The following is a 27,785-nucleotide window of genomic DNA, read 5'->3' on the forward strand; positions in this document are numbered from 1 at the left end:
TGTCACACAGGTCTTCTGATTTGTATTGTAAATGCAGGTTCCAGCCCTCATTAATTAGTTTTTTCTTCAAAACATTTTGATATTCTTTAAACCACAATTGAAAACTGATCTACTTTACTAGTAGATTGATTGATTCATCAGTATAACATAGTGCCATTCTGGAGTATAAGCACAATGTGATTTTTAAACAGCAAAATGTGTCATATTTTTCTTCCTTACAAACTGTAAATTTGCGATAATTAACATTGCTGCCTTGCAGCACTGGGGCCCTGGCCCTGTGTTAAATTCCCAGGCTGCTATCTGAGTGAAGTTTGTATGTTTTTTCCATTCTTGCCAGGTGTTCCAATTTCCCCCCATACTGGTAGGTTAACTGGTTTCTGGAAAAATTGGAACTAGTGTGAGTGTGTGCATGTCTGTGTCTGTGTGTGCCCTGTGATGGAAGAGGTTAGCAAATGGATGGACGGACAAACTGTAATGACTGTAAAAAAACAAACATAACGTTTTTTTAAGGCTGTTTCTTTATGCTACAGTATATATGATTTCATTAAATCTTTTTCTCAATCCCATTTAACAATATAATAAAGATACTGGCAATCATTGTCTGGGAACATATATGTAAAATCTGTTTTGGTTACAAACTTTGTTTCACATAATGACACTTTTTCTATTCTTTAGTTTTAATTTAAAAGACTTGTCTTTTCCTTACAGTTTGGTGTCTTTTGATTGTCTTAAATATCACACAGATTGTCTGGTTTTATGGTAAGCTCAGAAATCAAGTAAACACAAGCATTACAATATTTTCTCCTCATAAACCCTTAAATGAAAAGAGCACTTCTCAACTTAAAAGGCAAAGTATATTGTAACAATTTTCTTGTCAGTTTGGCTTTAATTGAAAAACATATTATGACATCAGAAACAGGCACATACTTAGTTCAGTTAACAACTTGCAAGACACAAATCTCATATATTCCCATAGAAATCAACAACATAATAATGAAGGGTATCTCAACTGCCAAAAGAACAGAGAAATGGGTAATAAGTAACAAAAATGAGAGACTAAAATTTTAATCTCTGTGAATTGTATCACCGGGCCCATGTAAATCATTTATTACCACATTCCTTTTTATGTTCTATAATGATTGTAGGAACCTGGAGACGCCTTAGCTGTGTTTGCAGAACTATGAGATACAAAATTCTAAAATGGGTGAATTTATTTTTCCATTTTAAAAAGTGCACTTTACCTGAAGAACTTACATTGGCATTTTTACACACAAACATAACATGACCTACTATATAAGCATCATTAAATATAACAAGCTACATACAGTAACCTCCATCTTTATTGACTCGTCTGATGAAGAGGTGAAAGCGTGAAACATCAAGTGTATATTTGTTTTGTTTTTTACTTGTTCAACCTTTAAATTTGTGTAAGTATAAATGGAACATACAGTATTACATAAACATTACATATTTCGATACTGTGAATGTATTTGTTTCCGAACTATTGGTATTTTCCTTCGCCTTTGATAACCTCAAAAACATGTTTATTGTAATTTTTATAGGTTCTCATAACCACTCCTCCATGCAGAACCTCTCCAGCCATTCCTGATTGAGCTATCTTCACTTGTGATTAGTTATCTTCAATTTACAGCACAACTGTTTATTAAGACTGTAATCCTCTGACCTGTTATTACCATTTTGGTTTGGATCTTACAAATCCTCGTTTTGTTGTTAACCTGCAAGAAAATCAATTTGTATTCTTTCTTAACCTTTTGGTCTCTGGGTTTCATCCCTGCTTGGTATTTATGTAGTTGCTTCACAATTAAGTAAACTTTAAGGAATGTCATGACAGATCTTAAGTGTTACAGTCCAAGGCAGAAGGCTCCTGCTTTAGCTAAAATATCCTGGTCAACTTTGGAATCCATGTGTACCTTAGCTCTTACAGCTCTAGGACAACTGGTTCAGAGGATGTAAAATCACCCTAAACCAGAACAGAACTCTTTCTATTCTTCAAAGAAGGAATGACATTTGCCCTGGCAAAACTGTTCAAAAACTCACTTTGCAATTCATCCAATTTAAACATGTGATCCTATTTGACTTGGCAGTCAATTCGTTTGGAAAGTTTATGCCTCTTCTTTTTAAGTGGCGATGAAACTCTCCCACAGATACCACACAAGGTCAACCTTGGTTGTCAGATTTGGAGGAACTTTATCCTGTTTGTGATTTATTATTCTAAACTGATTTTCTGACCATACATTTGGGTAAAGCTCTGCCATGTACTTTTCCTAGCGAAATAGCATCCTCTCCTATAACCTCAAACCTCTTAGTGATCGACAACACAGATGAAACAGGGATGTCTTATGGATGTTTTATAACCATTAGCAAAGTTATTAAGAATTATTATCTTTTACCCTGCATCTTCTAACAAACATTTGTTTACGTTCTTTATTCAGTCAGCTTTAACACACAATGGTAACCAGGGTGTTTTCTTCTATGTCTAACTTAAACTTCTAAAAACTTTCTGAGACTCTGCAAAACTACCCAATGACTAAAATAACATCAGAGGATTATATTTTCAACATTTATTTCCAACATATTTATGGGGTACATACATTTAAACATTGTGTATTTAGAAATACATGTAATATTTTTTGTATATTTGTATTTGCATTGTGTTTTGATTTTCGAATACTGAAAAGTTCTTTCTCATTTCAAAAAGTATTGAAATGCTTCCCTTACTTCTGGCTTTGGCATTGCTTAGCTTAATGGATTAGTAACACGAACCTGATTCTATGTTATTTCTGCTTCACCCGAAGAAACTGAGCAGCCAGATGGAAATTTTTAATGGGAGGAGTTGGCAACAGGCACTGTGACTGCCTTGTCTGAATACTGAGAGCTGAAAGAGATTCAGAGCAATCAAAAAAACAAGTGAATCAGCAGGAGGCTGAAATTTCAGTTGTTCAAGTGAAGCATAGTGCAAAACATGGAGGTAACTATTGTCATGGAAATCTCTTTAATGATGCCACATTTAAAAATAAAAATTCAGGGGTCCTAGCATAAGATAAATATTTTTTCTTTAAAAAATAATGAAAAACACACAAAAATAATGTGGCCTAGGATTTTTCATTATACACCATCACGGACTTGGGCAAACTTTCATAAAACACGCTCATACTGAAGCAAGAGAAGTGCTTTAAAAAAATGATTTTTTTAATTTTACAGATTCAGTGACCAGCTCTTAAAACTCCTTTGAAATGCTCACACTTGGATCACTCAACCTTTCAATCCTTTAGTTGTCCATGTCTTGGTTGTGTTTGTTTAAAACTGTAGGAATTGTTTTTGAAACATACCTGTATTAGTATCATAACATGTAACTGCATTGTTGCCTGACCTTGAAAATCACAGAAGCTAAGCAAGCCTGGGCACTATCAGTTCTAGGAAGTGGTGCTGGTGGTCTACCATGTGGCACCACTCCCTCTGGACAACACATTGAAATCCAATGCCCAAGTATGGTGAGGAGAGACACTGCACTGTTGCAGTCCTTCAGATGAGCTACTAAAATGAAGTTCTGATTTCTTGGTCATTAAAGTCCACTCTGAGCTTATACATTCTGTCCTTCCTAATATTCCCTCTTAGTTCAATTTGTGATGCAATTAAGCATCACAGCACAGCACATCTTCACCTGAAGTGCTGTGCAGTGAGGCTGCTGGAGCATATTAGCTTTTCCACATCACCCATGTGAATTCTGCGCTTTAGAGGTGGGTGAAGGTGGTCCCCTCCCATCTGCACTTGGAAAACGCAAAGTGTTATATTTAAATAACATAACATTGTCCCTGGTTTTAAAGAATGCATTTAGAAAGCTTCACATTTCTCTCATTCCAAGAGTTCTGGACTTGATTTCACAGCAGTATAAGCATAGTTTCATGACTTCAGTTAAATCACCAGGGAATTAATCTTGAAAGAATCATTAACCATATTCACCATTATGAAAATTAGGTGCAGTCGTAATACAGATATCAAAAAGAAATAATATTCTTGAGATAATATTTAAAATGTTAACACTTCCACGTGTTCACTTATGAAAAAACATTCAGTAGCCTTTAGATTGATTCATACAGTACTTGCCTTAAGGACTGGTCAGAAATTCCCCCAGAAGTGCCAGAAACACAAAGCACAATACAGGAAGCATCATGTTAGTATAAGCCTCACAGGGGAGGATTTAGAAAATACTAACCACAAGGCCAAAAACTACAGTATATCGCTCTGCAACTCACAACTGTACCTGGACGGGACACCTGGGAAAACTCAGGTTGCTGCTGGAAGAGGTGTTAGTGGGACAAGTAGGCAGCACTCATCCTGCAGTCTGTTTGTCCAAATGCCTCAGTATAGTGATGGGAACAGTGTACTGTTAAAAAGTCATCATCCTTCTGATGAGACGTAAACCTAGGGTCCTGATATTATTATTATTATTATTATTATTATTATTATTATTATTATTATTATTATTATTATTATTATTAATAATAATAATAATAATAATAATAATAATACATAGTTCTATGTGGCTGTTTCTGCAACATATTTCACAATAAGACCATACCCCCACGCAAAAGCTCTTCTAAACTGTGGCATATTATGAAAAATTAGGAACAGTTAACTAAGAATTATTCTGCAGCTTCAAACCTGAAATTCCAAAACAAAATGAGCTTACTGTCAGAAGCTTTGATTTTCAGAGGTGAAGTATGAATGACTTTAGATTTGACCCTAGATTGGAATAAAAGAACAATTGAGTTTTAACTGGTGAGAACTACTGAACACAATGATTGCTGTCAGGTTTCCATAAACGTCTGCACAAAAATGAGAAACAAAAGTCTATCAATTGCACTTCTCTGCTCATGTAAAAGCACTTGAAGCCTTAATTATTAAAACATTGATTGCTACCTTGCAGCAGGGACAGGCATTATGATGACAAGATAAACAAATTAGTATTCCACCCATTGGCAGTAGGTCAAAAGTGCACATGCATATTAAAGCCATTAGCTCCCTTTAACACTGGCACTAGAGACTAGAAAATGATAAACTGGCTGCTGCCTACATATTGGAGTTTACAGTTACCAAGGTAACTGCGTAGGTTAACTGCCATAAAAACGGATTCTTATTTCTTATGGGACTGAAAATGAGGTTAAGTAAAACACTAGGGCAAAAAAAGAACAGAGTAGTAGAGCTTAAGATATCCAATAAAATAACAGACAATTTCATCAAATTTGAAACACTTTTTTTGTACAATGCACTAGTTACACAATTCTATACTGTGTAGTAATATAAACACTGCATGATAATAATTACAATTATAGAAATTGAATAATAGTTAATAATGAAAATTATTTCAAAACCGTTACAAGCAAGAGGAGGCCATTCAGCCCATCTTTTGCCGCAGGCTTGGTAGTTGGTAGCTAATTGATCAAAGGATCTCATCCAGCTACTTCTTGAAAGAATATTATATTATCCATCCATCTTCTAACACTTCTTCCAATTTAGGGTTGTGGGGGAACCATAGCCTATCCTGGCAAGCAATGGCTGTAAGGCAGACTACACCCTGGGCAGAATGCTAGTCCATCACAGGGCAGACACACAGATACACACACTCTCGCCTAGGGCCAATTTTCCCAGAAGCATACCAGTATGTTATGTTAGGACTGTAGCAGGAAACTAGAACACCCAGAGGAAACTCACATAAACACAGAGAGAACATAAAAACACCAAGTAGATAGCACCCTGAGTCAGAAATTGAACCCAGGATGCCAGCCCTACATTTTACATTCCAAATGAAGCATGCAGTTGAATGGGAGAAAAGTGGGGTGTTTAAAAACAAAGGATCAGATACTAGACAAACACTTATATAAAAATATCCTCATCGCTTAGAAATTGTAAAATGGCATGCATTACACTCATACACTTTTACTGCATTACACTAACTAGATTATTATTGATAAACAATTATCTTATTAGATTTTAAATATTTTGCAGTGAACCATTCCACTGTATATGTTTGCAGGATGAAAAAATACAATGTGAATTGTAGAGTATAATAGTATCAATTTTTAATCGTAATTTACTGTCAATACCAGTACAGCTCCATACATACTGTAGAACAGAATCCATTCCTGGAGTTGTTAAGATTGGCACTGGGATGGACTGTGCAATTTACATAGATATACTGTATTTCAATGTATCCAATAAAGCAATGATCAAATATGACCCAGTCTTCCAATTTGCACCTCAAAAGCAAGCTATTAATTATTTTAAAAAGGCTAAAACTTCATTTTGTTCTTTACTGTGCTTTTTTCTATGTGTATCTGTAGGACATGTCATCAAAGTAACAAGAAAAGAAAAAAAAACAGAAGACAAGAATTTTAACATGCTATATACAGTAAATGAAAGGAGGACACACCTTAAAATGTGTGGAAATTCATGTATGATATTGCTGTGTGCCATGTATTTTTGCAGCTCAGGACACTTAGGACACTTGTTGGAATAAGTTTTTAAGGCATTCAACATGGCACACAAATAATTAAACTTTGTAAGTGTGTACCCGTGAATTGTTGAGGAAACCTGTAGAATATTTAAGTTTTCCTATTATGTTACTGGAGCAGTTTTGAATGTGATATGAAACTCATCACTACAGTGATGCAGGTGTCAGCAGTTCTGTGCTAAGCAAGTCTCTAAATAAACAGTATACATGTGATAGTGTTTTCTTAGGAGTGTCCTGCGCTAAAGCATAGGTTGCTCATGAGTATCCTATTTACCCATGTGATCGTGCAAAAAAAAGAAGCAACGGAGTGTCCCCATAGTATCAGGGATATCAAGTTATGCAGCCATTAAGCATTGAAATTAGAGATGCATGTGGTTTTAAGAAGCTGATTCTGCTTTTGTGAATAAGACACAAATTGCTCTGATGCATATTAGTGTTCCAGCACCTTTCTGTGGTTTATATTTTATTCAGTGTTAAGAACTTAAGGAAGCAATCCTTTCAATGCAATAGGACCAACAAAATCTCTGTTACACAAGTAAATTAAAAAGGCTTTAGGGAGAAAATGGAAAAATAAAGATGTATTTTAATAATAATACATTTTTCATTCTTTCCAAAAGAAAGGCACTAGGATTATTTTGTAACTACAGTAGTTGAACCGAAAAGAAAATCATCCAACTTTGTTTTGTTATCTTGGGAAGAAAAAAAAATGTTTTTGCACTGAAAGAAACCAGGACAGGATCAGATTTTAATTGATTCATCCTAAGGCATCACAAATTTCTTCAAGTGTTTTAGGTTGCTTTTGTTAACCTAGAATATCTCCAGGTATATGGTATGTGGTTCAGTATATGATATACAGTACATAGTATAAAACCTTAGTTTTTTTTGTTAAGTTTCAAAGTCTGGCGACCTTTTTATCACCTTGAAGGTGCCTTATCCTGTGCACCCGGGCTAGACATACCAGTTAGTTGTGTCAGTTCTCTTCACTCAAAGACATACAGTAGGTAATCAATAGCTGTTAATAATATACAGTTCTGCACGTGAGGATGAACTACAGATAGTAAGGCTGTGTTTTGTGCTGGCAGTGGACTGGAATGAATCCAGGATTCAGATCATATGTCAAAGTGCGCACAGCCCATATGTTTTTGTCTTCACAAGTGCTTTTGTGAAATGTTTGTTAATTTCAGCTATGAAGAAAGTTTGACTAAAAGATGAAATTATAATTAACTAGTCAATGTAGTATCACTGAACAATTCTGAAAAAATACATAAACAGTCACTTTTTAGTGAAAACTATTAAGTGTTTGAGTTTTTTCTGTGTTTCCTATCATTTTATTTATTTGTTCCCAGATGCATACTGTGCATTTTTGTAAAGAATGAATTCTTAGACATTCAGCTAGGAGGAATCATAATAGTTTATATTAGTGGGTGGCACCGTGGTTAGTATTGCTTCCTAGCAGTGCTGGGGACCTGTGTTCATTTTTTGTGTTGAGTGCTATCTGACTAGAGTTTGTATTTTCTTGTGCTCATGTGGGTTTCCTCTGGGTGCTCCAGTTTCCTCCCACAGCCCCAAAGGCATACTGATAGGTTAAAATGGCCTCTGAGAAAACTGTCCCCAGTGTGTGTGTGTGTGCCCTACAATGGACTGGCATCCTGCCTTTTGCCTATTTCTTGCCAGGGCAGGCTCTGGCTTCCCCGAGACCCTGTATAGGATAAAGTGCCTAGAAAATGGAAACTTGGGAGTCTTATAAGCTGCACTTTCCTCCTGCTCCAAGTTTTCCAAAAACCAATGAGCCAGTAAAGTAAGCAGAAACACTGTACTGTTGGAGATGTTATACAGTACTTTGGATGAGAACTTAAAACAATGAGCTGAAACTCAGTTCCTAGTGTCTTCTGCTTTTGTCCCAGAGTAATAAATTAAACAATTTAGCACAATTACTTTCTGAATTAGACATGCATATTACTCAAAATTACTCAAAATAATGTATTTTGTTAAAGACACATTTACCCATAAAACACTTCAGAGCCGGGGATGCAGTTAATTATGCAGTTAATTAAATAATTGGACCAGTTAGCTACAGTAACTGAATCAAAACCCAGAAGGCACTAGGTCCCCTGGGAGCTGCATTTGAGACCCCTTTGTTAAGCCAAGGTACTGAGTACTTAGTCATATAAATACTATGGTATTGTTCTAGAGAACAGGGGTGTTAACCTCACTGTTCTGTCAAAATACCACCATGGGGCTACATGATGTGATCTTCCATATTTTCTGTTTAATTTGATTGGTAATGCAATTTCTAAATTAGAAATAGAAATAATTTATAAATAATAATAATAACAAATAGAAATTAGAACTTTTCTAATTTTCATCTTTTTCTTATTACCTGATCTGTTATGCAGTGGGGCTGTTGGCACAAAAGCTTCCTCAGGTCACCCAGATGGATGCCCCAATTCAGTTGTGAAGGACGTGGGTCCCATCCTATATGGAAAGTGATTTGGATCCTTTGGAAGTCCATATTAATGCAAATTATTATCGTTCTCATTAGCAGCAGTGCTTATCGAACTCAATTCATGTCATTTACAAATAGAGCAGGTTTTTGATTTGTAACAAGCAGGCCATCTTTTACATTTTGTACACGGAGTAGATGAAAATGTATTAAGATCGGGACAAAAAAATTAAAACATACAAAAACACTAAAACTGTTGTCTATTTTACACAACTGCACTTTGTGCCAATCCAGGCCACAGTTGTCTTTACAGCCAAGCAAAATATCCTGGCCCTGTCTTTAAAACGATTCAGTTAGACATAAAAATCAGATAAAAATCCACTCAAAAAAGATATTACTGTATATATTGTTATTAATTAAAGAGACACATTTACTACTTTTTTACATTATACTTCTTTCAGCACAAAGCTTTCCTCTGCTGTATTTTCTCTCCTCAAGCTCTGTGTTCAAATTAAAAGATAGGAGCCATAAAAACTGGTTATATAAGGTTGGCTTCCCCTGAAAAAAAACTCTAAATTAAAATGTAAAAACAAACTACTTCAATCATACTGTAATTTGACCTCATAAATCTGAAATTCTTGGGCTAAGTGTAAAGTGAAAGCTTTGTTATTTTTGAAAGCAATAAAAAAACAAAACTGAACTTATAAATCTTTTTGAACTCGCAAAATTGCTCTTGAGAAATTACAACCTCTCTTGAGCATTGCTTGGCAGTCTCATTTCAGTGAAGAAAAGGTTGAACACATTTACATTTCACACTCAGCAGAACCGATTTGAAGTTGTCTTATCGTATATATAATTGATCACCTAGGTGACTGTTTACAAGCTTAAACCCAAATCCAAGCCTTTGAAGTGCTCTTGCATGAACTGTATTCTAGTTCATAGTAGACTAAACAAGTAGAAAGATTTATTTCATCTTTGTTTCGCTTACTTGCTTATTCTTGACATATCAGCTTTCATAAATTTCATAAATATTTCCGTCTGGGACTTATTTTACTGAGAAGCATTGTCTGTTGTTTATTGCCCCAGTAATGATCAGAGGAAAGACAACCTGGTCTCGGAGGATGCTGTATTCAACTGTAATTTTGGGGGGAGGAAGGGGGGAGGTTGTGAGTGATGTATTGGTTTCTATAAACTAATGACATGGAGTAAGAATGACTTCATCCACTCATCCCGCACTAAAGGGCAACACCCACTTGACTGGTGCACAGATGCTATTCTGTGATAGCACCTCACTGCATGACTTACTGTATACTGTGGAGATGTGCAAATTCACTTCACCAGTAGAACTGAGGGGGAGCTTAAGGCACTGTATGATTGACTGAGAGAGCCAGACATCCTTCAAACTTTGTGACCCTGACTTATTGATTATATTCAATAAATATTATGCACAATTATATTAGACTGTACATGTAAAACATATTGCTTGTATAGAAGCTCTTACATTCTTCTATCTTAATCCTAACTTCTCTTGCATATATACAGACTGAATGCATGTGTTCACATAAAGCATATAAAATATACCAATAATATTTCATGATGTTAAATATAATTAAATACATAATTTATATTGCTATAAGGATAGTTTTGTGCAACTGAGAATATTTAATTAATCACTTACACCTGGGAAAGTTAGAATTTTGCACTTGAAATGAAAATGGCAGACAACTGGGACCGTTTTAGAATGCAGGAATATAAATTATAATATACAAATGGGCAACATCAATGTATAAGACTATCCTCTTACAAAATTAGTTCAAATATCTGAAACATTTATAGTCATGTCAACTGCTGAAAAACATCAGAACAGAGCAATATGTTCTGTTCTATCATTGTTTTGGAAAACAGAAATATTGCATTCATATATTTATGCATTTATTTACTTTCAAGGAATGACCAATTACAACGCAACATTATATAAGTTACTCAGGTCATCATAATATCTATTACTCTGTTTACATACACAGCTCCAAGCCAAAAGGCTGACACTGAGGACAGCTGTGAAAATCTTTCACTATTAATAGCAGCACCTTCACATTGCAGTAGTTTTGGGAATCACAGCTCTTCCATGGACTGACCAATCATCGGACATTAATGCAATGGGGTTATCGTCAACACTTACCTGAAAGCATTCAAGTAAACCGTCTTTTCAGGAAACCCTCATTGATATTTTTTATGCCAGAAACAGATTACACACCAAACATCTGAAAAACCAAGACAGGAAGAATTCTTTATGCGAATGGTTGTTGCAGTATGGCAAAAGATAACCAGCCATGTTGTTAAGCAATCCATACTGCCAATCTCTACATGCTATTTGTAAGCACCTTGTGGCCAGAATAAGTCAGCCTCACATTTATACCTCGTGTCTTCACCAAATGGGTAGAAATCTCTTCTGAATCCAGAGCATTTTTATTTGTTCCTTTAGCTTCAGATTATCTCCAAACTTGTCATCTGTGATTTACTCAGGACCTTTGCTTGATGCCAGCATTCTGTTTTTCAAAAGCTTATTGCTTCTATCTAATGGAAACCCACTAAATTTCTTATTTCATCTAAAATTTAATCTATCATTGGATAGCAAGTTACCGAAGCTATTTAAATGGCCTTGCTGCTCTGTCTTTCGTAGGATGCACAAAGTTAACGGTAACCCAGTCCTACATAAATATGGATGCATACTGTAGCTCACAGCTGCAAAAGACCTCAACAAAAGGCTTTTGCAAATGTGAAATGACAGAAGTGGAATAGCATTTCTAACTTTCCTAAAATTCACAATAGTTCCTCAGGATCTTTTTTTCTGAATTGTATGTTTTTGAAGTAAGAAACTACTGTGGCAGGAATTGGAAATTGCTGTTCACCAACAGTCCCCATCCAACTTGAGGGAGCCAGAGCAATTTTTCAAAAAAGAATAGGCAAACATTGCAGTGGCCAGATGTGCAAAGCTGGTAGAGACTTATCTACAGTAAAATGACTCATGGCTGTAATTTTGGCCAAAGCTGCCTCAACCAAATTACTGAATCAAGGGGGGTAAATAGTTATACAATCAGTTATTTTCTGTTTTATATTTATAATAAATTTAGGAGAATCTAGAGAAGAGAGTAGAGTAGTTTATTGCTATATGTAGACGTACATTGGAATTTTTAATCATGCTGATCTCCCGGGACATACACAGTACAACAGACAACACCTCACAATGGAGACAACAGGAACAATAAATATGTTGTAGAAAAAAATCAAAAACAAAAATCTGTAGAGTTTTGTTTTGACTTTGACATTATAGAGTGTTTTGTGTCAATCAATGCCAAAATATCCCGCTTATATACATTAGGATTCCATATTGTTACACAATAAAATGTGAAAACGTCAAAGGGGATGAATACTTTTGATAGCCAGTGTAGCTGTACAGAGGTTATTTGTTCTAGGTACTGTATCTGTTTAAAAACAATCTCAGGCAGTGGTAGCTTGGCACACTTCCAAATACAAATTAAATTCAAATGCAAGGAACGCTCATGATGTGACTAGAATTAACTGGCTTCATCTGACATCCACCCAACTCAATCTACCACCACCAACAGCAAACAATAGCTCTGTGTGAACCTAAAGACATGACACAGGTAAAGCCCTCAGGACACAGACATCATTGTATGCATTATCTGGCTATCACAATCCTGGGATCACCTACAGATAAAATCTGCTTAGTCTTAAACTGATGTAAACTTGCAGCTGGGTTTGTACTGTATAAATTCTAATTTAGTAATATGATAATAAGAGCACTAACACAGTAAAATAATGATACTGCAAAATGATTAAACATCCAATTTAACAAATGTTTGTTTTACATACCAACTGTAGTGCTGTTAACATAATAATCTTTTAAAAGAGAAGAACATTCTTCTAAAAGAGAAACAAATTAAAATCCATCAAAATATTAAGAATTTTCTCTATAAAGTGGGGAAAACTGTATTTGTGAAAACCTAAAATATTTTATTTGTAGATTAATAAAAACATATAACTTAAATATGGGGAACAGTGGTCTGTTTATGGGATCCGGATGTCAGGACAAAATTATGGCGCTACTGTTGTGAGATACAAGGTTGGCAATAGAATCAAGGTGCATAACTTAATATCAAAGTACTGTACTTACACTCCATTACAAGGTGTCTTCTGAGCAAAAATCTTACACCACACTGAAGAGTATATTCTCATTTCATTATTATTTTGACAAGCACCATAGTTGTGCATCAGTTGATACACACAATGATCAAATTTAATAATGACATTTAAACTGCATCAATAATAGGGAATACATTTTACACATCACATCACTTTCAATAACTGCATATCAAATTCAGGGTCACAGTGATCCCAAGCCTATCCCAGAAAGCATTGACGTAAGGTGAAATATACCCTGGACAGGGCACCAGTCTCATCACAGGGCAGGAATAATTTTTCAATTAGAAAATTCATTCAGACTTTAAAACAACAGAGTTTTCTTGACCAAATAATTAAGTCAGTTAAGATCATTAGTTAGCAATCACAGATGGAACAAATCCAGTAGCTCTAATGCCTTTACTTACTATGGAGTAGGAGGGCAAGACAAAGACAGTTCTCAATTCACATTTCCAGCTTTTGGTATTCTGGTGCACTTTTTTGCATCACAATGTTGCTGGTTATGTTAATCACAAAAAGGAATATATTTACAGCTGAAACAATGAGTCGGTTTATATAAACTACGTTACATCAGGGTTTCCACATAATTCATTGTGCTATGATTTATGTTTTTAAACATCAAATTAATTATTGTAACATTGTAGCAACTTCTTAATTTTGTCGCAGAAAGCGAACATTTACTAACATCTGCATTACACTCAGATATTACAAAGTGTGTTTCATTTTAGATGTACAATATCCAAAACACAGTTGGAAATAATATTAGATAGACACATTACACACGTAATAATTCAGGTGTATTGTACAGTAATACAGTAGGTGTTCGGTGCTGTTTTATATGCTAAATATAATCGTATTTGAGGATGAAACACGCAGAATGTTTCCTCAGCAGAACAATATAAGACTATCGTGGAGGGTTAATATAGCATGATGTAGTAACTGTGAATACTTGTGCAGTGTGCTTTACTGTAATTCACTCCTTATTGAATTGTAAGGCTTTTGACTCTCAAAACTGCAATACTAATCGGACACTGCATTTACCCAGGTCTAAAGTACAATGAGTTTTAATTTACTAGACATTTACACAAAAAATAAAAGACTGACAAAATTTAATTTAAATATTTCTCTATGTCAAACAGAAGACCCAATTTTGAGGCTATTAATTTGACAATACAATTGTGTTTTTTAGTTTACATATAATCCTATACAATTGTATTGTTTCGAAAAACACCGCAGATACACCATTGGAAAAGCAGAAATGAACCTGTTAATTGTAATCCTAGAATAAAGCACCTGAGAAAGCTCTTCCCTTCGCAGGGTTTGCAACAAAGAGCAGCACAAGGCTACAGAAATGGCTTGAAAACAGGTAGCAACAAAGTACCTTTCCACCCTAATTGGCCAGCACTGCAGCGAATCGCATCCCCTCATTTAAATTGTCACCAAGCGCCTCAGAAGCTGCAGCTGCACCGCCAGGCCGGAGAGCTTGGTGCTGCTCGTCATTTCCACCGTCCAGCCTCCGCCGATTGGCTGGAGCTCTGCAGTCAGCTGTGAGCGAGGAGACTATAAAGTTTCTGAGCTGTTCGCTGTTATTCTTAATCTTCATTCAGTGTGACAGTACGGGGCAGAAGAGGGGCTTGTTTGCGAGAACTGTGGATGTGTGTGCGTTGGGGTTATTTAATAGACCCTTGTCCTACTTGGTTTTATAAGGCTTAATTGAAAATCACAAAGGTAAGGGATCATGGCATATTTTCTCAAGAAATTGCTATAGAATGGTTTGTAGGTTTTTCTGATGCGCCGTTGTTAGCAGTCGGATAGCCGAAAGAAGGTCTGGCTTGTAACAGATTTATTAAACTATGATTGTGCAGGTTTTGTATGATGTTTTGTCACTGAGCTTTCCTATGGTTCTTTAAATGTTGAAAAAAACGTTGGTGAAATATGTTTCTGCAACCTTCAGAAAGCATTGTTTTAACGATTGCATATTCTTGATCGTTCTTTTTTTTTTTAGTCATCACTCTAGAAAGGTAACCTGCAGCTTGTCCGACGAGCTTGGAACAATGGTTGCCACTAGTACCTTGAAGAACAAAAACTCCGAATGCATTTCCGAGCTGTTGGATCGCAGATTTGATCAGGCGCGCATAGAAGATGGTGAGTAGAAGAAAATAAATGGGTAATCGGGTATCTTCAGCCTTAAAAAATGCAGCTTGTTTACTAGTGTCTTCGCTGCAGAGCAGCTCTGGTGCGGAGAAGAGTGGGGGGGGTCGGTGAAGTCAGTGCCGATGAAGTCATTTTTCTGAACTTCATTCTCTTCTGGTCTCTTGCCTACAGTTATCACTAAGTGCGTTGGTACAGTAGGTTGCAATATCTGAACTGCATGACACTTCATGCGGCTACACTGTCACTGAGTAAACTTGTGCACGGTGATTTAACCATTCTTTAAGGTATATGGAATATAACGTCTCGCTTCAGGAAGATTGATATGCTCTGTCCCCGTTGTTAGATTTTGGGTCGTCTTTTTAGCCGTTGGATGCAGTAATTTCTGTTTGACGTTCAAATTAAGCTGGCCTCTTCACCTTCAACCTAGCGATTTAAAAACATGCATTAGTTCTCTATTTTGGTTGAGAGAAACGTCGAGTGATCAGAAATGGGGACATTTTAAAAATTAAGCTTTCTTTTTTAAAACAAAAACCAAGCAATAGTGTAAATGCAATTCCATTTTATCATGAGAATATGGGGGGGAAAAAAAGCATTCCCACTTTTTAACTCAACGTCTCATTGTTGGTTAAAGAACTGTGAGTTTGCCTTGCTGGCTGTATAAAAAAAAAAATCTCTGTAGCATAAAGGCTTTAGTCCTCATGAAGACTAAATTAAATTAATAAAATTGCCAAAGGCACCATGAAACTCTTAATTCTTTTTTTATAGATCGTGGAAGGAGTTAACTGGTTGTGCCCAAGCTAAATGCTACTCTTCTGTAAATGTTTGGCAAAAATACATTGTAAAAGTTGGCAGCATAACCCCTAAACTGTTCAACCCCGAAAACAGCTGGAGGATCCTGCAAGATCTCAACACCTTTCCTGTGCTTTATTTTTGTAGAGCTGGATTACTGGGATCATTGTTTGGTGGAGCCTCATCTAAATGGGGAGGTTTTTGAAGACCAAACCTGCCAGCGGCTAGCCAAGATGTTGGAGAACTGCCTGTCCCAAGCCAAAAAGACCAAGCTGCACTGCTCGGAGGTGCTGGTCCCCGAGAAACTGACGAGGCGCATCGCCCGGGACGTGCTGCGCCTCTCCTCCGGTGAGCCTTGTGGGTTGCGGGGCTGCATCCTCTACGTCAACCTGGAAGTGGAGAACATGTGCAAGAAGCTGGATCGCATCATCTATGACGCCAGCGTGGTGCCCACCTTCGAGCTGACACTGGTGTTCAAGCAGGACGGCAGCGCCTGGCCCAGCCTTAGGGACTTCTTCCTCATCGGCGCATGTTTCACACCCGGGTTCAGGCACGCGCTGAAGCTCAGCCCTGGGTTCAGACTGATCAAGAAGAAACTGTACTCTTCATCGGCTGGAGCCGTTGTTGAAGAGTACTGAAACTTCAATGCACTTTTATACACTACAGAACCCAAACTGGCTTCTGTCTTTTTACTATGTGGCTCCTTAACATAGTGTTTTTTTTATTATAAATGAGACCAGGGGTAGTCACTTCAACATAGATGGGGCACTTCCAATTTCTCTCTAATGGTATTAGCACAACACATTTGCCAACAGCAGTCCATGTCTTGGGAGGTATTAGCACAAAAATGCTCATTCACATTCTCTTGTAGCAGGAGCCCAGTTGGTGATTCTTGCAGGAATAATGCACAAAGTCCTTTTTGACTGGCAGGACTGTTGGGTATCTTTTATTTCTTTTTTTTTTGTTTGGTTTATGTAAACATGTTCAGTTAAACAGAACCACATGTTATTCAAAACTTTCCCTTATGGTATTTATGATACACATTTATTTGGTACATGCTTATTGTTTAATGGTTTATTAATTTGACACTTTAAAATGCACTAGTTTGGATATTCTAGCATTTATGGTTTATGGTCACTCATTAAGCCAACTACTCTCTAGATTTAGAGGTCTAGGATCTGCACGTTAAGATTTGGGGTCATATTTCCAATCCCACTACAGTTAAAAAAAAAAAACACCAACTTGGGTTAATACCTACCCATGAGTGGCTTTAAATGTGTCATAATCTTGGCTATTTATGAAGTAATTTTGTGCTGTAATGTAAGCCTTGGCGAAAATAATTATATTCCATACAGCACAGTAGTTTTAAGTGGCAATTTTTGTACACTTCAGATTTCTTCCCAATTTCTCGGTGCCTTTTTACACTGTAAAGAGTGGTAAATTCTTGTACTTTGGAATGTAGTTTTGTGCCCTTTTCATGTACCCTTTCAATTTGTTTGCACTTAATGTATGTTTTATATTGAAGATCATTGCACTATGGGAGTTGAGATTCATTGCTTTATTCCATTGAAGTGCATGCTGGAGTGGTCTGTAACCTGTACACTTCAATTTTTTTACATGTTCTGTCATACCTTTCTAAGGTGTTTATTGCTACGGTGCTGTAAATCAGCATTGTGGCTTTTTTAAAATTTAATTCCTGTTATAGGAAGTGGAGATACTTGTCTTTTTGACAATAAATTTTTTTAAGCCTTTTGTTTTTCCATCTTGAATTCTTATAGGACTGGGAATATAAGATTTCAGTGAAATTGAATGATTTCCCCCCCCACCCTCCTTTTGTATATAGAAATAAAATTGTAAGTTTAGGGGAAAAGTCAGTACAGCTCCATGACTAGTCTCTAGAAGACTAATCCCATTCACTGGTTTTGTAAATTGGATCATTCTTGGTCTCGTGTCCCTCTTTTCAGAGAAAGAAAAGCACTTTAATATTGATGTGAATAATATGAATCTAGTAAAAGGCACATTAAAAGAAAGTTATTCCCATGAGGAATGAATGCTAATAACATAGCTGTAGTTCTATTAAGAAATTAAATCATTATGAAAACATCTGACTGGGCTGCATTAAAGTGATTTGATCTTAAGCGGTGGAATAGGTGTCTTGTAAGAGGGTCCTGGGGTAGGAGAAGCTAACTGTCATGGGAGTTGGCCGAAGGTGCATATACTGCTAACTTTCTAAACGAAGTGAATATTGTGGGGAAAACTTGTTTAATGTCATGATTTTGGAGTCTTGCTCCCTGGTGTTTTTGGTCCATTTCATTTTTTGTTACTATTGTACCCTCTTCTGAATTTTAAGTACAAGTACTAAGTTTAAAACAAGATCTATAAAATGAGGGGGATGTTGCATACAATATATCACTATCCTAGTAAAAAACAAATCTTACTAGATACTATACAACATTTCCTTGTAAAATATCACCCATGTTGCAAAACAGATTTACTTGTTCTGGGATTAGTCTAGAGAAGAGCTACTGGCTATGTTCCTGTACTTAAAAGAATATCCATCCTGAATGTTGGAAGTGAACCTTTCTGATTTTGAGCAGAGTAAACCAGACCCAGTTCAAAATTTCAAAAAATCCAAAGGTCCACCCAATTTTCAGAATTCTTTAAATGGAACCAAATGCTTTTAGAAATGAGAATGAGGCATTGCTTTACTCAAAGGGTTATGAAATGATCTTCCCCTGTCCTGTCAAGCTGATACCTGGCCTTTTAAACTTCAGATGATTGATTAGTTACTAGCAACCAGACCAGATTGGCCAAATAGACTCATTTCATTGGGACCTTAATGTTTTCATGTTATTAAACCAAGATATTTTATAGATTTTTCCAGTTGGAGATATTGAATTGAAAAAGAAAAGCATGTTGTACCTGCTGAATAAAGACACTATGGATACATCCAAAATGTTAAGTTGACCCCTTTAAACTTGGTTTTCTATTATGATTTGCTAGGAAAAAGGATGGATATTTTACCAGAATGCATTTTTTAGAAAAAATGCAAAGCCCTGTTAATAATGTACATAAATACTAGAAATGAAAGAGGAAAAAAGCACAATGAATAGACTCAGTAATAAGAGTAAAACTAAATTACACATTTAATGTACTGCACAAAAGTGATCTTTAAGCAAGTGTTCAAAAGTGGTTTTGGACAATGGGATCAACCATACTGAACTGCTCAGGAGAATACCCCTTTGTGTTGGTAACAAATCTGAAATATTAAATACCCATCCATCCTTTTATTAACTGCTTCATCCAATTCACAGTAATGGGGGGAGGCTGAGCCTATCCCAGCAAGCAATGGGTACAAGGCAGTCCATCGCAGGGCACACACAATAGGGCCAGTTTTCCCAGAAGCCAATCAACCTACCAGCATGTTCTTGGACTGTGGGAGGAAACTGGAGTACCTGGAAGAAACCCACTGAACATGAGAAGAATATATAAACACCATGCAGTAGCACCCCAGGAGTAAACCCAGGAACTCAGCGCTGCGAGGCAGTAATGCTAACCACACAATTATTAAATATTCTAGGAGTTATGTACTGAGGTACTTTTAAATTGCTCACAAACCACATAATCCCTTATAACCCTGGCTGAATTCCACTTTGGGCTTACTCAGTCTGTGTACCAAAAGTTCCCCCTCTCGTTTGTTGAATTTCTATAATTGAATAATGGTTGCCATGAGGTACCCAGACAGGTGCTGCAGTTCAGAGGCAAATGAAGTGGGTCCGTTTCTATACATACAGTCTTTAGAGATCCTTTGGGATGAAAAGTGAAACATCCAGTAAAGACAATTAAATTCAGTTTTATTATATACACACTAAAGCCTGTTTATTACCTTAGTAGGTACCTCAATATGGCATTACAGTAGTGTCAAATAAAAGCTATAACAATATTTCAACATCACATAGATACCAATGGCCTGAAGTGAGCAAGGGTGTGTATTGAAGAAAAATACCTTATGACATTTCTAGGATGTACTCTGACAGAATCAAAAGTTAATAAGGTACTTCCATCAAGAGTTTAATTTCAACAGCTGGAGTCACCTGCTTTACAAATCTGATTTTGGGAACCGATGAGTATAGCCTTATCTTAAAACTTATCTTAAGAAACGCTCTGCTGCATCCATGACCTAATATCAGATGAGCACCTGTAAAGTGCAAGAACTGCAGTAATAGTATCTGATTTGGTTTACATGGCTTCTTGCAAGACAGACATTTTTGACATACAGTTTTATTTCTACAGGCTGTGTACAGCTGTGCTCCAAGGCCTTTGTTTTTAATGGTATTCAGATCCAACAGAATTCATAACTGTGCTGTACTGTAGACAGCAGGATTATCTCACAGTAAGGCTTCTATGCCTGGCAAAACTGAGATTTTACATGACCTGCCTTTCGTTTTATGCTAAGAGCATGCCGTCATATCTAAGTATAGTATATTTCATGTCAGTTATTTAAAAAAAATCAATATTAACATAAAGAATCGACAAATTTAGTCGGCAGGATACTGGATAATCCATTTTTCACCTGCCTTGTTTTTGTGCAAGATTCTTGGACATTAATAATTCATGTAGTGGAGCAGATGCTGAAATTGACTTCAGTCTTAATACACGCTGAGTTGTTGCTGAGAATTTTACTGCAGGAGCACAATGCAGTCTTTCAAGCTTCTAACAAACAAGTGCAGAAAAACAACACAAGTGTTCCATTAATACAAAAACAGCATGACAAGTGGAATTTTTTTAAAATGTAAACAAGGAAAGCAGGCTTAGCACTACTGATAGAAAGCATTTGTCTTACTACATTACATTCTCTGAGGTCTGAAGTACTATCAAACTCTATATTGCTAATTAATGCATCTTAAACCACCTTTAAATCTTCCTATTTCTACCATAAACCACAAGGCAGAGCCCCGATTGTGTATGCATTACACAGAATGCATTACTGTATGTAATATATTCTTGTTGTATCAGTAAGATATTTTTTTAAGCAACCTTACAGTATATCTTAACAATTCTCATAATTAGCAGGCTATCAACATATTCAGTAGCGCTGGCTGACTTTAATATAGTACTCAAATACTATAACTTTGAATTTGAAACCTTCAAGTTCTTGGTGCATGTTTTTCGCTTTGGATCAAACATCTGCACAATATAATGGGAATGAACTGTTATCGTCTTGAAAATAACAATTAATTGCATTTATTTCTGTAACATGGTTCATAGCAAAGTGTTTTACATATAGGAGGAGGCCCACTTCATCCACCTCTGACATGCAGTCTCTACCTGGATTGCAGGTATAACAGCAATAATGAGCTAGCATCTGAAATGCTAAATAAGAAGGGAAATAAGAAGTTTTGTCACCCATTGATTTAAAGGAAAACTTTATACTGTAGATCAGGTCAGGCTGTGGAAGCCCAGAGTGGAATTTAGCCGGATAGCACCCTGCTCTTTCAAAACATTTCCTGGGTCTTTAATGACCAAATAGCCAAGACCTTACTTTAATATATAACCTGACGGACAGCAACTCCTGTACACTGTATCCTTAGTCACCACAATGAGGCATTTGTTTTTGGAAATTAGATGATTACCTACAGTTCCAATATTCCCATTTACAGCAGTCATCTCAAGCAGATACAGAGTAATACAATTTCATATTTTCATACAATTTTCTATATTTTAAAAAGGACATCATGCTGTGATATTTTGCTCATGTTTTATTTCATGTAAACGTTTTTATTCAGATTGTTTTCATTTGTTATGGATCTTCAATGCTTAAAGTTTCTATGATTTATTTTAAATTAACATACTGTATTTCACCTGTTCCCAATCGAATCTTCCCCTATCAGTGAACATTATAAGATTAGTAATATCTTATCTGTCAAACCAGACTGATGGGTCCATTTTGTTAGTAATCTATGTTCCCAAGGGCTGTAGTTTTATTAGTGTAACTGATAAACTAAGTTTTATTAGTGTAACTGATCTTCCAACAAACACTTATAAAAGCACATGAATGAAGGATCTCTTTTGTTTCCAAAAACAAATATTTAATGCAATAAATTCTTGCTTGATAAGTTAATTGCTCCTGCTTTTCCCAAACTATAGATTTAAGGAAAATATGTCCAGTTTTCAGTTGAATGTACTATAATTTCTATTCAATATTTTTAATGTAACATACCAAGTTTTTAAGAAATACTAAAAGTATTATATTTGAAAATGCACAAATAGGTTCTAACAAGACAAATATATATAACTAGGGTGTTTAATGTGGCTTATTCCTTTCAGAGCTGCTCAAAATAGTTTAGTTGTGGTAGCAATGTGTAAAACAGATATTCCCTGTTTAACCCACATTTCATTAACAACTCTAAAGCACTCTGGTGCCAGGGGCTCAAGGTCTACAATAGTATAAACACTTCTCTGGTATAGGATTTGCTAGGTCTTTGTGACTTTGCATCCAGGAAACCCTCTACAAACATTGATGTTTAACCTTTCTCTCTTGTGTCCATGGAGAAACCAGTAAACAATGCCATCAATCACTGGAACCAACTGCTATCTGTTGAGAGAATTGTTCTTAATCTACTAAAGGAAAGAGGAGTAGATAAACTAATCCAGCTCAACAAACAGTATTCTGTCTTTGTCTCTGCCTCTGTCACACCCTCACAAGCAAACCCATTTCACACCCCAATCCAGCATTTCAAATAAACAAACCCATCCATACAATTTGCTTGCATCAGGTAGATAAGAACCACTCCAATTAAATATCTTGTACTCGATAATTATGTGTATTACAGCATGTTAGTGACATTTATTCAAAATCTTTTGTCCTTAAGATGTAAAAACATTAAAAAAGAGAACACCAAAAAATCCAATATTTAAGAACCTACATTGCTTATACCCCAATCTTGACTCCTTTCACAAGCTTTTTTTACTTTCCTTGTAGAATAATACTTTTATGAAAATGAAAATTCAGGTTTGACCTAACAATGCCATATTCAGAAATAATAAAATGACCCTTCTTTGGCCATTCTTCCTAAGGGTAAGCAGAACAGAGCTTTCAGCTAGGTTTGTAAACATCATGTAGAATGTTTATGTACAGTAAGCAAATCATGTGATATATACTGATAATCTCCTGTGTTTGTGTGACATTTCTCTGCAGCTCTCTATAGAAGCATTGCTCCATAGCAAGAGCACAAGGAAGCGACAGCCCACAGCCGCAGAATCATCAATCTCCTCTTTGTAGGTCTTGCAGAAGCACAATGAAGCCAATTGAGTATTGCAGAGATCAACCTGCATAAAGAGCACATAACAGTTACCCAGTTAAAGGGTTTAAACCCGTGCTCAAAAAGCATTTAAAGGTGCTGTATGTGGAAAGTGAAATTTTGCGACAAAATAAAGTTCCTTGCTATTGTAAATTACAATACGTCATATTTAAGATTACCTTGAATACACCTTGCTACTATTAGTGAAGTGAAATAATTCTTAGCGTAACGGCTAAAATAAACATTGTACTGAAGTGTACAGTGTTACATTAAATTTGTTATCTCTTAATAGCAGTTAAAAAACAAGCAGTTTCTCAACCTTACACAAATCACATGGAGCCAGAGTTTTTTTACAATCCTTACAGTATGATAGGAACTTACCCCTTATGCTAAGTGGTTAAGACTTGCACAACTGTACACACAATAGGGAATATACTGGGCCCCTATTTTCCAGTAAACCACAGATTAAAAGCTCAAGTTATCAGACCCTAGAAATATATTTGGAGTTCAATTAACTTTGTTAAAGATGTTAAATGTGTTTGATGAGTCATTTGATGTCTTGGGTGAAAGTCACACTATTGTGTTGTACATCTCAGCAATATTCCAAGTTGACAAACTGCCTTTTATTTTACCAGGAATTCTGCTTTTTGTTCTTTTACGGTTTGACCACGCATTTACCACGTTACATTTGTGTTTAGTTTTAATGGGAATATTGGTCCAAATGAAGAATAGGCAAAAGATGTCATGTATGTTAAATGTCTAAGAAGCCAGTGAATATGTCATTTCAAAAATCTTATTAGTCCAGGAAAGCCTCTAATATTTCAGTAATGGGTAGTACAGGTTGGAACCTGGAAAAGGGTCCACATTAATTTCCACATGAAATCTATTGAGGAACGTGTACAGTAAGATTTCACATCTACACAATATTTACTTCCTTCCCTCTACCACCACATATACACAAACAGGCACACAATTCATATTTCAATAAACAAGAATACGCTAACACTGTCTCCAGCCAGCCTAGGGCTATGAACGGTGATCACTTCCTTGCTGTGTAAATTACCGATGCTAACTCCTAGTCCTGAATGTTGCCTTGTCTTCAGGTTCTCATTATACCATTGACTCTTAATGACTTCATTTGAATAGGTTGTTCACTCAGTTGATCTATACTACTGCTGTTTGAGGTCATTACCAATTGAATTATATATTACAAAAAAATTATAAGTTACCTACAAAACATGTGGGACTGAGGTCCTCTAGGAACCTGGCTGAAGATCGCTCATGTACTGTAAATGATATGGCATTTTGGGGCTTCCTGAGGTTCAGATGTATAATTAGAAATCAATACAGGGAACTTTTAAAACTTTTAAACCTATCGGTGTTTACATAAAGGTGGTTTCTAAAAATAGAATTAAAGTATGGAAAAAAAGAAACTCAACATCATTATAAATATGATAATGCCTCCTTCACTAAATGTCCATCTTTTTAGTGAAATAGCTTCTTTGTTTTCACAGGTGGTTAGACTTAAACCAGAGCATGGTAGAGTAGAATATAAGCCCAGAAAAGTGACATCATGTACAGCCTGGTGCTGGTTTCGTAGGTCTTCACTAGGTCTATTACACAGAATGTAAAATGTACTAAATTCAATAAAGTAGAACCTTTTATGAAATGAGAAGGCATTAGTCTTCTCTGACATAGTTTTAACAGTAAAAAAATTGTATTTAACATAGTGCACCTTTGAATGGGCACTCACCCCAAGCCAAGTTTTGTGAAGTCATGGAATACATCTGACCTGGGAGATCTAGACAAGAGACAGATTTTATTACAGCATCATAAACCCTGAGTTCAGTCAACAACTGTCTGCCCCTAATTGAACAAAGTCCAAACTACAAGGAGAATGAACTTGTATTATTCGGTGTAAACCAGTGTAAAAATATACATGCTGTTACCATTATTATTTTTATTTATATATTTGCTTGTTTGTCACTTTGTTTTGATGCTTAATGGAAATACTGGTGTATTGTAAAAGCCAGGTTTGTAGAACTGCAGTTTGTTCATAAGTAAATACCAATAGTACTTAATCCCTTTAATATTGCACGTCTTATGCAAGATTTTGAATTGTGTTTATTTAAGTTTGAATTATATTAATGTCTTTTCTGTCATGCTCTCTTTGAATTCCAGTATGTTTTTAAAATCAATGAAAAAGATACTCTTGTTTAACATATTCTAATACAAGAATTGTTACTGTAGTCCAAGTGCTAAAACACCCTAAACAACATAGCACAACATTAAAAACTTTGGAGGTCTCTATACAGGGGCTTTCATTGCATATCCATCCATCCAATACAGGATTACGGGGGATCTGGGGTCTGTCCCAGCAGGCAAAGGGCGCAAGGCAGAATACACCCAGTACAGGATGCCAGTACATCAGAGAGCACACACAGACACAAACACACACACACTTAAACCAATGCCAATTTTCTCAGAAGCCAGTTTTGTCTGTGGACTGTGAAAGGAAACCAGAGTAACCGGAGGAACCCTGGACTCTTAATGATTTCATTCTCCATGTGAACAAGAGGAGAATGTAGAATCTCTCCACGGATTAATGTAGTTGCTTAGTTAAAATGTTTTTTTTATCAATGTTCACTTTATAATTTGAGGTTTTGGCTAGTATACACTTTCACAGCAGTGATTGTTCTTATAAACTGTTCCTCAGGCTAAGGTCGTTTGTGAATTTAGATGAAGTATCTATGAAGTATAAGCGTAGACTGTACTATATAGTTTGCATCCTTTAGCTTTTAAATATGATCACTTGCATGTAACTGCATTAATAAATGTCCAGAGAAATGGGAGATGTCTGGAACTCTGACATATCTGTGGCATTATGTGTCTGTAAATAATTAAAGCTTGCCTAATTTGTACATTATGAGAAGACTTCAGTCCGTACATTTTAAACCTTTCTAGAGCACATTTTACATTCTTCCATTACTTCTACAAATGTCAGCAGAGACATCCAGTTCCTGCCAATGTGACTGCTTGCGTGTGTTTACTACGTAGGTTGTGAAGCCCTTTTACTTATGTCAGCATTCAGTGCTCAGGTCACAGGACGAAATGCCTTAGCTGTAGAGGAGTATAGTATTTAACTGGTATTTGAGTGCTAATAATAATGCTTTCTCGTGACCCCGGCTGCAGTACTGGAAAAACATAAAAAGGAACCCATAAACCTTCACCACACATGCCAAAATGCCAAAGCTGGAACTATTATCTGGTTAATTAAATTTCATAGAATGCCTTTTGAAAATTGCCATAAAATTGGAGGTGAAACTATTACCTTAGATCAACAATATTCTATAAAAAAATCTAAAAAGGCTTATGATCAGCCTTCAAATATCTAGGTCTTTTAAACACCTTTGTTATGCCACCTGACTTAACAAAAATATTTAAAATATAATTCAAATAAGTATTAATGCTAAGTGATTTGCAATTACTTAAAGTTGCTTATCAATAGACGTCATCATACTGTGAGGTAGACAAATGTAGCTTGATATCACAAAGGGATTTGTTCCACATATATATTCACATTATTAAAAAAATGGCAAGAAAAGAAAATAATTCTACAACATGCATTGAAAGAAAACTGGGACTGTTCTTTAAATGTCTTCTCAATTCTGCCTGTCTCTTTTATTTTAAAAAACACTATCAAGAGTTAGTAGAATTTACAAAAGTAATCACTAAATGATCAAATATATGTGCCTTAATAACCTTGCAGGCTTAAGCCAGGCTTACTGGCTTCAATGTACTTTTAAAGATATTATAATTATAATTACCCTGGCCTCAACGTTGTTAAAAAGATAGGAACTCCTACACAGCTGCCTTCTTCAAAATGGTATCACAAAAACAAGTCTTTTCGACTTTGTGCTTTGTGTGCTTTGTGGTGTTTCTTCTTGTTTAGCTAGCTTATTAGGAGCTATCAGACACACAGACAACAGCTAAGGTCAGAAGGAGGAACGTGGCAGCCTGTCAACATAGAACAATGAAAAGCATGACCAGAGCTGTCCAGAGGCCTTGAGTTTTACAAATTGCTCCTGGGTAGTTGTACTTTGCAAATTATTTAGAGTGCTGACACTACATTTTATTTAAACTGGTAATCTTCTGTTAAATCATGTTTTTAGCCCTCCAATTCTGTCTTGAATTAGACAGAATGAGAAGAGAAGGGTAATTCCCCACTGAAAAGTAAAAATAAATAAGAAAAAAAACACATATTTTTTACTATGAAGCCTTCTTCAGGTGTGTGGCACCAAAGGATTGCTTTTTAGGAAAGAATGGACCTCTTCATGTTTGTTTG

The 27,785-nt window shown here is 36.0% G+C and overlaps 1 protein-coding gene across 1 annotated transcript; it reads left to right on the plus strand.

Moving 5' to 3' along the window:
• The first annotated feature begins 14,710 nt into the window (after window positions 1-14,710).
• LOC148678116 (DNA damage-inducible transcript 4-like protein) lies at window positions 14,711-17,891 on the plus strand. Its single transcript, XM_088632021.1, has 3 exons — window positions 14,711-14,924; window positions 15,202-15,341; window positions 16,287-17,891. The coding sequence occupies exons 2-3, from the start codon at window positions 15,251-15,253 to the stop codon at window positions 16,775-16,777; spliced, it is 582 nt and encodes a 193-aa protein (XP_088488147.1). The 5' UTR covers window positions 14,711-14,924; window positions 15,202-15,250; the 3' UTR covers window positions 16,778-17,891.
• The last annotated feature ends 9,894 nt before the right edge of the window (window positions 17,892-27,785 follow it).

The sequence above is a fragment of the Lepisosteus platostomus genome, chromosome 1 (genome assembly GCF_059453375.1).
Source record: "Lepisosteus platostomus isolate fLepPlt1 chromosome 1, fLepPlt1.hap1, whole genome shotgun sequence".
Lineage (NCBI taxonomy): Eukaryota > Metazoa > Chordata > Actinopteri > Semionotiformes > Lepisosteidae > Lepisosteus > Lepisosteus platostomus.

What these genes read in the sequence shown, in the direction of transcription:
- LOC148678116 (XM_088632021.1), top strand. Translation starts at nt 15,251, where the DNA reads ATGGTTGCCACTAGTACCTTGAAGAACAAAAACTCCGAATGCATTTCC. An exon ending in TCAGGCGCGCATAGAAGATG is followed by an intron (nt 15,342 to 16,286) that starts GTGAGTAGAAGA and finishes TTATTTTTGTAG; the next exon opens with AGCTGGATTACTGGGATCAT.